This window comes from Punica granatum, chromosome 6 (assembly GCF_007655135.1).
Source record: "Punica granatum isolate Tunisia-2019 chromosome 6, ASM765513v2, whole genome shotgun sequence".
In the NCBI taxonomy this organism is placed as follows: domain Eukaryota; kingdom Viridiplantae; phylum Streptophyta; class Magnoliopsida; order Myrtales; family Lythraceae; genus Punica; species Punica granatum.
The window spans coordinates 22539310-22555645 of record NC_045132.1 but is presented as its reverse complement, the minus strand read 5'-3'; the positions used below and the strand labels follow the sequence as shown (position 1 = coordinate 22555645).

General features: G+C 41.5%; 4 protein-coding genes across 5 annotated transcripts; all 4 read left to right on the top strand.

The window, feature by feature from the left end:
* Positions 1-442: 442 nt before the first annotated feature.
* On the top strand, positions 443-4555 carry LOC116210692 (pentatricopeptide repeat-containing protein At1g74600, chloroplastic). Its single transcript, XM_031544681.1, has 6 exons — positions 443-2456; positions 3321-3514; positions 3748-3876; positions 4142-4312; positions 4411-4431; positions 4505-4555. Exons 1-2 carry the CDS (start codon positions 519-521, stop codon positions 3357-3359), a joined length of 1977 nt encoding a protein of 658 aa, XP_031400541.1. The 5' UTR covers positions 443-518; the 3' UTR covers positions 3360-3514; positions 3748-3876; positions 4142-4312; positions 4411-4431; positions 4505-4555.
* On the top strand, positions 2822-6534 carry LOC116210694 (probable polygalacturonase At1g80170). The gene is made up of 9 exons (XM_031544684.1): positions 2822-3514; positions 3748-3876; positions 4142-4312; positions 4411-4431; positions 4505-4712; positions 4854-4935; positions 5078-5186; positions 5377-5493; positions 5922-6534. Exons 1-9 carry the CDS (start codon positions 3275-3277, stop codon positions 6234-6236), a joined length of 1392 nt encoding a protein of 463 aa, XP_031400544.1. The 5' UTR covers positions 2822-3274; the 3' UTR covers positions 6237-6534.
* Positions 6535-7125: 591 nt separating this feature from the next.
* LOC116212263 (polygalacturonase At1g48100-like) lies at positions 7126-9648 on the top strand. The gene is made up of 7 exons (XM_031546826.1): positions 7126-7644; positions 7807-7938; positions 8020-8289; positions 8420-8437; positions 8540-8747; positions 8893-9083; positions 9223-9648. The coding sequence occupies exons 1-7, from the start codon at positions 7126-7128 to the stop codon at positions 9646-9648; spliced, it is 1764 nt and encodes a 587-aa protein (XP_031402686.1).
* Positions 9649-11401: 1753 nt separating this feature from the next.
* Positions 11402-14725, top strand: LOC116212398 (1,4-dihydroxy-2-naphthoyl-CoA synthase, peroxisomal). 2 transcript variants are annotated; one of them, XM_031546990.1, is made up of 9 exons: positions 11402-11981; positions 12480-12602; positions 12758-12859; positions 13179-13217; positions 13321-13419; positions 13537-13584; positions 13690-13785; positions 13982-14179; positions 14281-14725. In XM_031546990.1, exons 1-9 carry the CDS (start codon positions 11694-11696, stop codon positions 14395-14397), a joined length of 1110 nt encoding a protein of 369 aa, XP_031402850.1. In that variant the 5' UTR covers positions 11402-11693; the 3' UTR covers positions 14398-14725. The 2 variants fall into 2 exon arrangements, with proteins under 2 accessions (XP_031402850.1, XP_031402851.1); XM_031546991.1 differs by having other exon boundaries at positions 11406-11981; positions 14057-14179.
* The last annotated feature ends 1611 nt before the right edge of the window (positions 14726-16336 follow it).

Here is a 16336-nt window from a genome sequence, read left to right as displayed (position 1 = left end):
AAATTGGCCCCAACTCACTCACGCTCTCTCCTAATTCCTAATTCTATTTTAAAGGAACTAAGGCTCCGTTTGTTTTCAGGATTTGATTTTAAAATTGTAATACTAACTTTAATTATACTCACTACACAATAAAAATCATCTATTCAAAGTAAAAAAGGTGGGCCTCATACATAAACCCACATATAACTCCATTATACTTAATTTAATTTTTAATATTAAATTCTTCTAACTATTCATTACTTTTTCGCACTTTTCCTCATAATTCAACGCCACAATCATTAAAATTCAATTAAAATCAAAATCAACCAATTAAAATCAAAATCCAACTCCCAAACCAAACACAGCATAAAAGTTTGCGCGCTACTTAAAATATTTTGTGGGTCCATCTTTACACGTGTCGTCCCATTTAGTGACTTGGTTTATAAATGACGTGGTGGTCTCCAATAATTTCTCCCCGTTGTCCTATGTTGTCCTAACTCCGCAAGAAAGAAGCAAAAACCGTTTCTTTTTCATGAGAAATGAAAAAAAGGTTGTTGCTTTCTTCAGTCAGAAGGATAACTACTTATGCTACAGAGCACATGCCCTTATGCCCACCAAATGTTTCTGCAGAATCAGACACCGACCCTCGTTCAGATGTCTACTTCAAGAATCTCTCCATCGACGGTTTCATCAGGGCAGGGAACCTGAGATCTGCTCTGACCCTGTTTGACAAAATGCCGAGCAGAGATGTCGTCACGTACAACTTGCTGATTTCCGGGCAGGCGCAGCATGGACACGCGGGAGAGGCCCTTCAGTTATACTCCAATATGGTGTCTGATGGAATTAGAGAAAGCCCGCGAACGTTCTCTTCCGTATTGAGTATTTGCAGAAGAGAGGCTTTCTTCGGCGAAGGAATGCAGGTTCAGTGCAGGGTTATTTCTCTTGGACTGTCTTCAAATTCTTATATAGGCAGCTCCCTTATTGATCTTTATATGCACATGGGCTTCACTCACTTGGCGCTGGTTCTGTTTGATGAGCTGGCTGATCGGAGTCTCGCCACGTGGAATCTGGTATTACGTGGACTGTGCGAAGTGCACCTGACAGAAGAGGCCCTGAGCTTGTTTGGTGAGATGAAGTCTGGTGGCTTCGAGCCAAATGGGCTTAGTTTTTGCTATTTGATTGGTGGTTGTGGTAAAGAGATGCTTTTAGATGAAGGAAAGCAGCTGCATTGTCATGTCATCAAGGCAGGGTGGGAAAAATCTAATATGTTTGTGGACAATTCTTTGGTGGACTTATACTCGGCCTGCCGGAGTTTAATTGACGCAAGGCAGTCATTTCATTCTATTCCAGCAGAGGATGTCATCTCATGGAATTCCATCATTTGGGTCTGTTCTGTCTGTGGGTTGTTATCTGATGCCCGTGAGCTGTTCTCGAGAATGCAGTTCTGGGGGAGGAGGCCTTCTGTTAGGTCCCTTGTTGGGTTCTTGAACGCATCAAGTAAAGCGCGGAACATTCAGCTTGGGAAGCAGGTCCACTGCTATGTCATGAAGTCGGGTTTCGATCAGAACAATGTTCATGTTCAATCTGCTGTTATAGATATGTATGGGAAATGTGGTGAAATAGAACTCTCATTTGCTTTTCTTGATGGCCTTCCTGAGAGGAGTTTGGAATGTTATAATTCCTTCATGACAGCTTTATTACGATGTGGCATCACAGGGGATGTAATTGAATTGTTTGGATTGATGGTCGATGAGGGTGTCGGTTTTGATGAAGTGACACTGTCAGCTTCCTTAAAAGCACTAGCGATTTCTCCATCAGGAAGTCTATTAAGCTGCAGATTGCTGCACAGTTGTATAATAAAATCGGGTTTTGAGTCCGATCTTGCAGTTTCTTCCTCCATGATAGATGCGTATTCAAAATTCGGTCAAATTGATCTATCGACTCGTGTTTTCTACAACCTCTCTTCCCTGAACTGTATTTGTTTCACTTCAATCATCAGCGCTTATGCCCGAAATGGAAGAGGAAGAGAAAGCATCAGAATGCTTGAACGGATGGTGGAGATGGGCCTAAAGCCTGATGAAGTGACCTTCCTGTCCGCGTTAAATGGGTGCAACCACTCAGGATTGGTTGAAGAAGGCTGGTCACTTTTCCATAGCATGAAACATCATTTCGGGGTTCCCCCTGATCGGCGCCATTATTCTTGCATGGTTGATCTTCTGGGGCGAGCAGGAATGGTTTCTGAAGCCGAAGAGCTTCTCCTCTGGGCTCCAGAAGAGGCTGATTCTGTGGCATGGAGCTCCCTGTTGAGGAGCTGTCGGATTCACAGGAATGAGACTGTGGCGAGGAGAGCTGCTGGGAAGTTGATGGAGTTGGAATCCGAGGACCCCGCAGTCAGCCATCAAGTTTCTAACTTCTTTGCTGAAATCGGGGAGTTTGAGATGTCTACGCATACTAGGCAAGTTAACATGGCACGAAAGGTGAGGAGAGAGATCGGGCACAGCTTAATCGAGAATAGTAATTGCTAACAATAGGGATGGCACCAAATGGGCGGTTTAAGCAAAGGGCATTTTAATTAAGTTTTATGTGTGGAGCTGAATACGCCCCTGTGAGGTCCGCATCCTATTGATTTATTTGGTAGGGAAAGCATGCTTTGTCTTCAAGCTTTTACTATGCATGAGAAATTGAAAAGCACTTTCCTTGGTCATTTCCCTCTGTGGCGGCCCCTTTTTGTCTTTTGTTTTTTACCTTCCTTTTTGCTGCAGATCCTTTTATGCCCAACTAACCAACTAGCATTTTCTTCTTCATTTTAAAACTTAGCATCAATGCGATTGTGTAAATTTATAAAATGGGCTCTTCTTTTCTTCTATGAAAAAATTGGGGTTTCGGGATCTTAAGATTTTCATGCGATCCTTTTGGCAGTAATTTTATTTTGGTGGAGGGCACTCTACCGAAAAAGACTCATGTTGCCTCAGAGTATGATTGCTTCTGCAACTTGATTCTATTTTAGTTGGTCTTTTTTCACAATAAGAAGAGCCACAAAAAAGACATACACATGAACACTTTGACTTAGTTTTTCTGCAATAGTTGAGGAGTAAAGCAAGGAAGAAAACCAGTTTCCCTTGTACTTCAAGTGTAGAAAGTGCAGCACCTTCATCTACTTCCAAGCCAAGCCAATAACTCCAAAATCCCATTACTCATTTCCTGAACTAATCATCCTTATAAATTAAAACTCAATGACCCTCACTAGAATTACCCAAAATCAACCAATCTTTGCAGAGCTCTTAAGCCGATAAAGATGGATAAGTTCCTCGTTTTGTTCCTTAGTTTACTGTTGTTAGCAGTACATGGACGGGCAGAGTACTCTGAGGATGATAAACTGAGGATCGTTGAAGACCTTGTAAGCTGGGACGTGGAAGATGAATATGAAGCGGAAGATTCTGCAAACACCTTCTGGGATAGTGAACGCAGCGCTAAGGTTCTCGTGAATTTGGACAGTTTCGGGGCAGCTGGTGATGGAATATCTGATGATACAGAGGTTACTGCTTCCAGCATTTTCTATTTTTTCCTTCTTCTTTTTTTCTGAGTAGAAAAGGGATATTGCACAATTCTGACTCTACATATCCCCCTTTAACTAATAGAACATTACCATTAGCAATTATCCTTCCGACAGATTATGGTTTTCTTATTGCCTTTCTAATATCTCTCTCTATTTTTTTTTTAATTTTTTTTTTTACCTTTTCCTGATTTTTCCTTTTTTCTGTTCATCAGGCCTTTCTAAAAGCTTGGAAAACAGCCTGCTCTACATCAAACTCTGTCTTCTTGGTTCCTCCAGGACGTCGTTATCTAGTGAATGCAACACGATTTAAGGGACCCTGTGCAGACAATTTAATTATCCAGGTAATCTTCATCCTCCATTAAATTGAAATAAATTTATACTGGCAAGAGAGAGAAACTAAGGACATCTTCCATTGTTATGAAGCTGCTAGTGCCATCATGATATTATGTGTAAATATGAAAGTACACAGTGCCGTTGATTTCTTTTCTCTTTTCTCATGTTGGCATATTTTCCATTTCTTGCTAAATGCACATTGTTTGTTTTCACATTGATGGATTTTTGATGGTATGAACAATTATATTACAAAATTGTCTGCCGGAGTTGCAGATTGATGGAACTATTGTAGCACCAGATGAGCCCAGTAACTGGGATCCGCAGCTTCCACGGATCTGGCTCGATTTTTCTAAACTGAATGGAGTCATATTCCAAGGTAATGGGGTAATTGACGGATCAGGCGGCAAGTGGTGGGCTTCATCTTGCAAAAAGAACAAAACAAATGTACTTTCTTGAACTTAATCTCTAAAGGGTGTTGGTTAATTTTCTGCAATTAGACAAAAAATTCTGATTCTCTTTCTTCTCTTGCTCCATTTTCACAGCCTTGCAGAGCTGCTCCATCGGTAACGATCCGTCATCTGAATGAATTAACGCATTACATTGTAGCTTGAAATCTGAATAGACAGTTCGTTGCAGGCACTGACCATAGACTCGAGCTCATCTGTGAAGGTTAAAGGCCTTACTATTCAAAACAGCCAACAGATGAACTTTGTGATCTCGAGGTGTAACTCTGTCCGGATCTCTGAAGTGCTTGTCTCATGCCCTGGGGACAGTCCCAACACTGATGGCATCCACATTTCTGAGTCAACTAATGTCGTTCTGCAGGACTCCAAGATCGGAACAGGTCCTCAAAACTCATCTTCATTTTATTCTCGTTCCAGTTTTAATGTAGAAAGGATCTCACAAACGAGTAGAGTCTTAGCTCAAGTATGGGAGGAATTTCTCGCAAATTCATTGTGGTGGCGATTCTTTACTTGATTTTCAGGGGATGATTGTGTCTCCATCGTTAATGCAAGTTCGAACATCAAGATGAAGAGGATTTATTGCGGACCTGGACATGGAATAAGGTACACTCATCACTAATCAGTCGTTCCAATGTAATACAAGTACGAAAGGGAAAAAAGAAGATAGCGGTCCTAAACTTCTTTAGACTACCCATAATCTGATAATGTCATCCTACTTCTTTTGTGATTGGATTCTGCTGCTCAGTATTGGGAGCCTTGGGAAGGACAACACGACAGCCATCGTCACAAAGGTGGTCCTGGACACAGCATTCCTCAAGGAGACTACTAATGGTCTCAGGATAAAGACATGGCAGGTAATGATTCCCTTTTCTCAGTTCTCAGCATCATGGGATTATGTCATGCTCAAACAGATAAAAGTAAACTAAAGTGAAGAGGAAGATTTGTTTGGTTTTTGTTTATATTTTTTCCTTTTATGATGAAACAAAGAGGGTGACGAGTATGTGAACTATGATATGATGCCTTGGACACCATTGCCTCTTTTAGGGTGGATCAGGGTATGTTCGAGCAGTTCGGTTTGAGAATGTTCAGCTGCAAGAAGTCGCTAACCCTATCATTATTGATCAATTCTACTGCGACTCCCCGACTGCATGTCAGAATCAGGTAAAACTCCCACAACCCACTTATATTTCCTTACTAGACCGGTCATACTTTGACTCGCCCACCAGGGCCATGAGCCCCAAGCAAGCGTATGGATTCAGATAAGTCTTGGTCTTAATGAAGCCCATTCAGGTGGCCTCCCGTCGATAATAGATCAAAGCCCACCCTGTTTTGGGCCAATGGACATTGACTCTGAAGGGGGATAATCAGGGGTACTAGACCCATAGGAAATCCTAGCATCGCGAATCAAAAGATTCAAAACCCGATTCTACGGATCTTATATGGAGGTAGAATTCCACTGCCTTGAGTGCTAATTGCCACAGTAGTTGAAAGCTGCTTCTAACTTATGCATGATCTGTCACTATATAATTGTTCCGCATGTCATAGGAAACTAACTTCTTTTTTCTTCTTCTTGTTGCCAACAATATTAGACTTCAGCTGTTAAAATAAGCCAGATCATGTACCGGAACATCACTGGGACCACAAAAAGCGAGGAGGCCATCAAGTTCGCCTGCAGCGATACAGTTCCATGCAGCAACATCGTCCTAAGCAATGTTAACCTCGAAAGGAAGGACGGGACAGTAGAGACTTACTGCAACTCTGCTGAAGGTTTTGGGTACGGAGTCGTGCATCCTTCGGCCGATTGCCTCAGTTCTCAAGACAAGGGTTGTATTACAAGTGATGTCATCAAGAGTGTTGTGGCCACTGAACCTGAACTGGACCATATTGTTCATACCGAGCTCTAACCCTGCTCAGAACTATATCATAACAAACTTCGGGATATAGCCATAGTATATACAAATACATTACTGAAATCTGATAGTTGAGGGGGTAGCAATTATGTAGAGGCTTGCTAGAGGAGGTTTGCGGCGACTGGGCCAAATTTCAAGGGAGATTGCGGGTATTTTAATTTTATGTGTACGTGAAGTGAAAAAGCAGAGGTGATTTGGAGATGTAACAAGTGAGTAACTGATGCAAGTTATACAATAAGAAAAATCTCATATGCAATAGATTGCATTATGCGGAGGTTAATGCTTTTATCTACTTGCTATGCTTCACCACCCGACTGCTTTTACGGGTTTTAATTTTAATTGCCAATTTTAACCTGCTTCTGCCAAGGGGTCCGTTATGAGAAATATCTAAAGTGGATTATAAAGATTGGATTAATTTAAAGCTGCTGATTAAGGAGGTCTGAGATCGTGTTTCATTGGATCTTCCCAATGTTCTTCATGATACCGAAGATCTGATTCTTATTTAGTGATGGAGAACAATAAGTGACTGAAATCCTTACCATATATATATATGTATGTTCATCGGGAGATCTCGATCGCTGATGTTACTTCTAATGCTAACCGATATAAATAAGATCTACATGAAAAATAACGAATGGCTGAGCTTAAGTTCGGAATCTGCCTATATATCTCTTATGAGAAGAGGAGAGAATAAATGAAATCCGCATTTGACTAAAGAGATTTACTTTTAAAACTTAAATTTGAAGGAAAAAGATTATAGCAACATCGGATCAGGTAGACTATGGAGTTGAAGATAATAGTGAGATTCTGTTGAGATTTACCTTCAACAGGTATATATAAATAATCTCAATGGCTTTGTTACTTACGACAATCAGCACCGAAGATGAGATCGAGTACATTGGCGATTCTCGTCGCCTTTCTTGTTTGTTCATCGAGTATAGACTCTTGCCATGCCATAGGATTCGGCCAGTGGTACTGGAGGCCGTGGTTACCACCTTGGATGCGCCTTGGCAGGTCGAATCATCCGGCTCCACCACCACCACCATTGCCATCACAGTCACCACCGTCTGTGTCACCACCGTCACTGCCACCACTGCACAATGACCACCCCCCTCCGCCACTACTGCCTCCTCTGCCAAAGAACAGTCATAACCCACCGCTACCGCCACCGTCTGTGTCACCACCGTCACTGCCACCACTGCAAAATGACCACCCCCCTCCGCCACTACTGCCTCCTCTGCCAAAGAACAGTCATAACCCACCGCTACCGCCACCTCATCCGCCATCGTCTAATCCACCACCGCCACCGTCAGCCAATGCTGGTCACGAGACCAGAAAGTCACCCACCTTTAATGTGCTAAAGTTTGGTGCGAGGGGTGATGGAAAGACCGATGACACGACGGTAATAGCATATGTCCGATTGGGTTCGCACTACATTGTTCTTGTAGTTGTGCTCACACTCGGATTCTACTGCAGATAAGAGATAGATAAAAAAAAAAAAACATTATGATTAATCATACATATTCGTATTATGTGACCAAGCTTATTGTCTGTTGTATCTTAGGTATTCCGGTCCACGTGGGCCGCTGCTTGTCAAGTGGAGGCATCGACAGTGCTCATCCCCGAAGGATATGAATTCCTTGTTGGAACGATTTCTTTTGAAGGTCGACACTGCAGAAAAAACATCGTTTTCCAGGTAACTTAGCCGACAAGAAACCTCAACTTGTGACTAACATGAAGTATAAAATCTTGAGAGTTGGAATTTTTTTTTTCTCAGCTGGACGGAACTATTGTTGCACCAACGAATCGCGAGAATTGGGGCAGGGATCTGTCCAATTGGATCGTGTTCAAAAGAGTCACGGGACTCACAGTTCGGGGAAAAGGAACAATCGAGGGCAGAGGCTCGGATTGGTGGCATGTCTCCTCATCCGATGATCTTGAAGCCATTGAGGATGCTGAGACAAATGTGGACTTATTAGACGAGGACAAGGATGACGATGACGATGATGAAGATAACCCGACAGAGCAGGTAACATTTTCCTTCTATGTATATAGAAATTTTCTTGCAGCTGTTGCTTTTTCTCGTATCCGAAATAATTGCACTCTGCTTAAACATTTCCATTTCCTTTTCTTCTTGAAAGGAAGGACGAAACACTGCTGTTACTGCCAAAGTTCAGCGGGGTGTCAAGCCAACTGTAAGTCAGTCAGACAGCAAATGGTTGCAAATGTATCTGTTACTCGCTTACAACTTGCAATCTAATAAGTCGGAATTTTCGTGCTCTTTGGTTGGTATATAGGCCTTGAGAATCTATCGGAGCGACAATGCGATCCTCACAGGGATTAAAATTCAGAACAGTCCTAACTGCCACGTGAAGATCATGAACTGCAATGGAGTTAAGGTGTACAATTTTAGCGTATCCTCGCCCGGTGATAGCCCTAATACAGACGGAATACAAGTCCATCGCTCGAGAGATGTGGTGATCCACAGCAGCACTCTTGCTTGTGGTAAGTTCCATTGATTATATGGTGGAACGAACGCATGCACATTGCTATATCCCATTTCATCTAAATGGCACATGAATTCAGTTATGTAATTGAGCTGATTCGAGATTAAGATCCGTCATGCTCTTTCCGGTGAAATGATGAGCAGGAGACGACTGTATCGCCATTCAAAAGGGATGTCACAATGTGACTGTGTACAATGTGACGTGTGGACCTGGGCATGGGATCAGCATCGGAAGCCTAGGCCCGAACCACTCCAAGGCCTGCGTCTCTAACATCATGGTTCGGGATATTGATATGCACGACACAACAAATGGAGCCAGAATAAAGACATGGCAGGTAATCAAATGCATTCCATTGATTCCGTTCAGCATAATCACAGTAAAAAGCACTGTCTAAATTTAAGATTTCAGAGTCAAGAAATCAGTTCTTAAAACTCTGCTTTTATCATTTGTTTGGAAATTCCGACTTGAGCCAGGGAGGAATGGGCTCTGTTCAAGGAGTGACCTTCTCGGACATCCGAATGTCCCGAGTACGATACCCAATCATCGTCGACCAATACTACTGTGACAAAGGCAAGGGGCCCTGCAGCAACCAAACCTCAGCTGTGGCGGTATCGGGACTCACTTATGAGAATATTCGAGGAACGTACACAGACATGTCTATCCTATTTGCATGCAGCGACAGTATCCCATGCACCGACATCACCCTCAACGGCATAGACCTGCAGCCCGTGCAGCAGAAGAAGGGCCATGGCCGCCACCATCGCCACATCCACAAGCCGTTATGCTGGCAGGTCTTTGGAGAGTGGACACAACCTAAGGCCCCGCAGATGGATTGCAATGTGCAAGCAGGCAGGCCATCTACATATGATAAAGTCCGATCGAATCTCAACATGTGTTGATCGATCATGAAACAACTCTCTTGATCAGTGGCGTGAATTGCAGATCATACAAAACTGGAGTTCGGCCAGAACCCAATTTTGGAAGCACTGGTAGCAATTATTCATATCTTAGTAGGTTTGGTATCTGCATCTCTAGGTTGAGGTTCACTAGCTCGTGACCTTCTTAGTATTGTAAAAATTATGGGAGTGTCACATGGCGAAATGCGTAAGAGATTTAGTTTATTTAAGGATTTTTTTTTTCTTTTGAATCACTTTACATATTGGGAGATAATTACAAAACTAATTCAAAAGGGGTGCAGCACAATGGCTCATGCTCTCGCCTGTTGACTTAGAAATCGCAAGTTCGATACATAGTGGGACTTCTTTATTAATTATTTAATATTTTTTCTTTCATTATATTAGCCTTGAATCTCCTTTGTAACCGAAAAAATTACAAGACGAAACTCTCACTTAAATAATAGTATAACATAAGACAAGAAATATTAAGATATAGGATATAGATATACTAGTCGTAGTGCGAGTGCGGTTACTCTTGTATTTTTATGCAAACTAGAGTTCTTTTTTTTCTTTTTTCTTTTTTTATAGTTATGCAAAGTAGAGTTCAACAATTAATGGTTGAATGGTGGAGTTGTATGTATATATACGGAAGAAAGTATATATATGCGCATGCATGAGTATACGTACAATTGAATGGTGGAGTAGTATTATAAATAACTTTATGTATATGCATGAATCATACTTATATCATAGTTCCTTCAGATTTATTTGGCTATCTAGGTATAGGAGAAATTTTTGTTCTTAGGTCCCACATGCTGGTACTTCGCCACATTAGTAAAACCATAACTTTTTTTTTCTTTCTTTTCTTCTTTTTTTTTTACAAGTAAAACCATAACTTGAATACAACCGCAAGGCATTTGCATGGCCGCATCAATGGAATTTTCTCTCTCTCTCTAAATGTTTTAAGGAAAATGTTCTGGCTAAATGAAAAGGCAATAACAATTATGAATTCTCGCTCCAATAACTTGTCAAATATTGTGACGAAAAACCATAAGAAATTACTCGTGAAAAGTTCAAGTGACCCTTCTACTGATCAGTACGATCACACATGCGCAGAGTGAACTATCATGGGTCATAATGCACAAAATGGCTTGGGAAAATAATTAACAAGGATGAACCAGAAGTATGGCTCGATTTTGATCTGACCTTAGCTTATGATCGATGACGCGGAGATGCCGTGCTAGCTTAAGCCGCCGGGAAGAATAATGAGGTTTTTTTTTCGGTTACAAGGGAGATCCACGAGTCTAGTGTATTGAAATAGAAATAATAAATATTTAATAAAAGGGTACCGGTAATTCCACTAGATATCGAACCTGAGACCTTTTAGTCACTAGGCGAGAAGTGCACCGCTGTGTCATTCCTTTCTCTTGGTCATACGAATGATGAGGTGTGAAGCAGGTGTGGGAGTTTTGAGGCATGCTTCACGATGATCTCAATTGCCGACGTCAATAATAAATGATATAAGATATTACCAAAAACATAAGTACATAAAAAAATTTAAAAAAAAAAGGAAAAAAGAAAAAGAGAAACACTCTCACTGTCATCTTACGACGACGTTTCACGATCCTCCCTTATCTTATCCATTATCGGCCAATGGTCATTATGCATCAATCCTTGCCTCCCCAAGGCAACCACCCATTGCCCTCATCTTCCCTTCAAGATCATTTTAATTTATATTTATAGTATTTAGCCAGAAGATCATTTTATTTTATATATCAAATCTAAATTCAAGGTCAAAACTTCTCCAAACTTTAGGCGTGGTTCAGGACCAGCTATAGATAGATTGGACCAGTCACGCTTGATAAAAATACATCGTAATTCAACTATATATAAAGATAAAAGTATGGGCAGCTTCACACCTCACCGTCCACCACTCGAAATTACCCGCACCTCAGATATACTTACCATCAAAAGCCATCAATCGAAGTGGACAGGGCCCGGAAGAAATCAATTAACAAGAGATAACATCCTCAGTTCAGTTACAACAAATGGCAGCGGCAGGGAGGATGACCCAGAAGGACATGGAAGCCGTGACGAGGAGGTTCGCCTCCCTGGCCGGCCACATCGCCCCGACCTCAGTCTCGATCTCGGACTCGGACTCGGACTCATCCCCCATCAGCCGCGGGAATACGTCTGCCTCCTTCAATGACAGCTACCACCGGATGCATGGTGAGGTCCCCAGCCACCTGCCCGTTTGGAGGGCCGTGCCCGATGAGTCCGGGAAGGGCTTCACTGACATTATCTACGAGAAGGCCGTGGGTGAAGGCATTGCTAAGGTAAGTGCATCGACTTGTAAGGCATATATATAGTCCAGCCGGGGGACTCCAACCTCCGCGGGGCAATAGCATTTATTGTTGGATTTAACAGAATATAGGGGGAAATTACCTGGTTCTCACAAACCAATAAAGGGTCGAAATCTGTCTTTTGGGACCCACACTTGTTTCTACTTGGCATGTCTGACATGCTCCACGAACTAATAACAGGTATAATGCAGGCACACGCGCCTATGATTTGAGGACTCCCATCTTAAGCTCAAACTGTTAAGTCGTTAACAGATACTTCCATGGCGTGATAGCAATAGTAAACTGTTGTGAACCGCTCCCCTGCTTAAGGCCCTATACCTGTGCCGTGTGCCAGCAATGTCCTGAATCGGACATACGGATACTGTAGTTAGTTGTAATCGTCTTTCTGTCTGCTAGCACTAGCAGTGGCACACCATACAGAAGGACGGTGATGTTTGGTAAATAAATGATTTCTACTTGGTCGCTGTGCAGATCACGATTAACAGACCCGAGAAGAGAAATGCCTTCAGGCCGCTGACAATCAAGGAGCTGATGCGTGCATTTGCTGATGCTAGGGACGATACCTCCATTGGTGTCATCATCTTCACCGGGAAGGTGCTGCCCTTCTTCTGCATAGTTATTCTTTTCGGTTACACTGCTTAGTTAATAGTTTTAGTATTTGTCCCTTGTTGAGATTCTTGCGCTTCAAGTAAAAGAAAACCCGGATATTTTCTTCTGACTTTCTGTCTTGTGCTCATGATCCTTTGCAGGGGACCGAGGCATTCTGCAGCGGTGGAGACCAGTCTGTGAGGACTAAGAGCGGTTATGCTGACCCTGCTGATGTTGGCCGCCTAAATGTCTTGGACCTGCAGGTATAGTTTTCAGAAAACCAATCCCCAATGATGGAAAGAACTTAACCGGATGTTAATATAATTAGGAATTTTCACACAGTATAACCATGGTGTATCCGACCACGATAAACTATGGTAAAACTGGCCCTAAATATTGATCGCCTGATTTTGGCCCGCTTATTGCGAAGGTTGCAGATCCATTTAGGAATTTGGCCTTTACAGATCCTCTTTGACACCTAATTCTTAGTATGAGTAGACTAATCGGCGGATACTTTCTTTGGCACGTTTTAATTCCTTCTTGATATTCAGTCCCTAATGATGATAACATATATATTGGCAGGTCCAAATTAGGCGCCTTCCCAAGCCCGTCATTGCAATGGTGCATAGTTTCCTTCTTTCTGCCCACTGTGTTGGTGGTTTGATTTTCCAATTTTTGTTCAGTCTACTGTTTTCACTGAATTACTATGCTCTCGTTATATCAGGTTGCTGGATATGCTGTCGGAGGTGGGCACATTCTCCATATGGTCTGCGATCTTACCATTGCTGCAGACAATGCTGTATTTGGCCAAACCGGTCCTAAGGTATAAAAGCAAATCAGACATATATCATACCTTAACTCCCTTCGAGATGGATCATTTTTCAGTTTTCCTTGTCCAAACCTTGCGTTATAACTGCTTTTTATTCGTACTTTGCTGTAGGTTGGAAGCTTTGATGCTGGTTATGGTTGTTCCATTATGTCTCGTTTGGTAAGAGTACAAGTTAGGCTTCCATTTGTTGCCCCTTTCTCCTTCAACTGCTCTCATATGTCCCATACCGAGTGAGAACTGAAAGCATATGATATCATCGAACAGATTGGACCGAAAAGAGCACGCGAGATGTGGTACCTGGCAAGGTTCTACAGTGCCGCCGAGGCTGACAAAATGGGACTTGTGAACAAGGTTGTCCCGGTAAGTATAGTCTCATTAAACCAACAAGTCAGCTTCGGGAATCTTAAGAAATTGGAGTATATAAACCACATATGCTGAAAGAAGTTCATCATGATATTCTTGTTAATGAAAGGAAGAGTACCATGATTATTTCGTGAAAATGAATCAGATAATGTTTGTTTTGATGCTTGACATGGAAACAAATACGGGCGATCAGGGGAGTTTGATTGATTCGGTAAACGATCAATCAAGACATACGGACGTTATTATGTTTATGGAAAAACTCGTGCAGCTAGCAAACTTGGAGCAGGAAACAGTCCAGTGGTGCAGAGAGATCCTGACGAACAGCCCGACTGCAGTACGTATGTGCAAGTCGGCCCTTAATGCGGTCGACGATGGCCACGCTGGACTCCAGGTAAAATCCGCTCAAAGGAATGTCTGGACTATTCCTCGACCGAGTAAAAGTAAATTGAGTTCCCCAGCGTTGCAACTTAATTTCCTTTTCGTGTCTGTCAGGAACTCGCTGGAAACGCGACCCTGCTGTTCTATGGTTCCGAGGAAGGGAACGAGGGCAAGAATGCATACTTGAACAAAACACGTCCTAACTTCTCGAAATTCCCATGGCTGCCCTAGAGCAATCTTCCCGTGACGATCCAATTTTATCCGGGCTAGTACTTCAGGGGGTGCTTAGATTGGAATTTGAATAAGCTTCGTGCTATTGCTACAGGGTTGTTGGTCCAGTTACAGAGATCCAATAATCATCGGGCTATATACATGTACCTACGTGTACATATATATATATATATATGTATGTATGTATGTATGTATGTATGTATGTATATGTATAGCTTGATTGCCTTGTCCTAGCTTGTTGCACTTGAAAACCCACCGTTTCCTCTCTCTTTCCCTCATTTGTAAGACAAAGAAGATTAAATGGGAATACTGATGTTTTGGTGCTCAAGTGATTGCAAATTTGATGCAAGTTTCAATTCTTTTTTCCCTCCATCTTTATCGAACCACCCGTGGATAATTGACGGTATTCCTAAGTTGGCTCGACCTAACTAAATAAGATTCTCCGGCAATTAGGATCCACCCCTACGTTCTCATATATTTCCAAAATTCAACAACAATGTTTCATATTGCTCGAATCCATAATCCTTGTGTACAAGAATTCGGGCTGAATCAATGTCTTGTTAGTCGTGTTGAATGTTAAAGTTGGAAAAATTATCTTTGACCGTGTGGACGGTTGTGTGTTTTGGTTTTCAAGAGTCCTTGTTGTGTTTTGGTTAAGTAGAGTTGAGTTTTGATTTTAATTGGTTTGTAATGATTGTATTGTTGAATTATAAGAAAATGTGTAAAAAAGTAATAAATAGTTAAGAAAAAGTAATGATTATATTATTGAATTGTTGAAAAGGTAATAAATAGTTGACATGATTGTATTGTTAAATTGTGAAAAAAGTAATGAATAATTGAAGGAATTTAATATTAAAAATTGAATTGAATGGTTAAAAAATCGAAGAAAAAGAGAAAAATAATAATTGTGTTATTAAATTGAAGATAAGTGGAGTTAAATAGAGTAGAATTAAAAACGAATTGTAAAACCAAACGGTTCTCATCATAGTTTAGTTTTAATTGCCGTGCATAGTCTAGTTTTTCTAGAGAATTTTAGAGTAGTGTTCCTAACGGGTCTATAAATAGGGTATCTTGGTTTATTCGAAAAGTGAGCTTGTAAGTTTCCTCACATGTATAGTGAGTGAGGAGTATCCACAATTTGTAATATACACAAGCCTCGTGTCTTCCACATAATTATATTTAGAGGACGTGTCATCCCTTGAGTTATCTCCACCGGTATTGGTTGGACTGCCTTGGGCTAATACTTTCACACTACGATTTCTCTACATGTTAAAAAGCGTAGTGCGAATGCACTAGCCCAAGACCGCATAACCAACACAGGTGGAGATAACTCAAGAGATAATTAACACATACTCTAAATATAATTGATTGTGGAAGACACTTACACAACTTGTGTATTACAAGTTGTAGATGCTACTCGCTCAGTACTCGAATAAGCCTATACACTCTATTTATGGACCCAATAAGATCGCTCTAGACACTATCTCCTAAATACTCTAAGGAAAAAAAAAAACTAAAGCAATCTAAAGGCTCACGACACGCACTTGACTAAGGAACATTAACTACAAAGGTGGTAGCCCAACTGGTAACAGACTTCGTCTTCTAAAGGGGAGGTCAATGGATCAAAACTCGACTCAAACACAAAAATGCTTGCGTTAATAGATCATTGTCATCTACCTTACATCGAGCCATTTACTCATTCGGACGAATGGAACATTCCAAAAAAAGGAACATTAAAACATCTTGGAAGTTAGTTCCACAAAATCAACTTTAATGTTCCACAAGTCGGTCTAGGTAGACCCTTTATACTGTGTTGTGGCGTGGGGACAAGCTTTTCACTTTTGATATCTAATAATTTCTCACCAAGAAGACAAATTATTAGATGATTTGCACTCATACGAGAAATAGGATTAGATGCAATGACTCTTGTGGTCGGTTT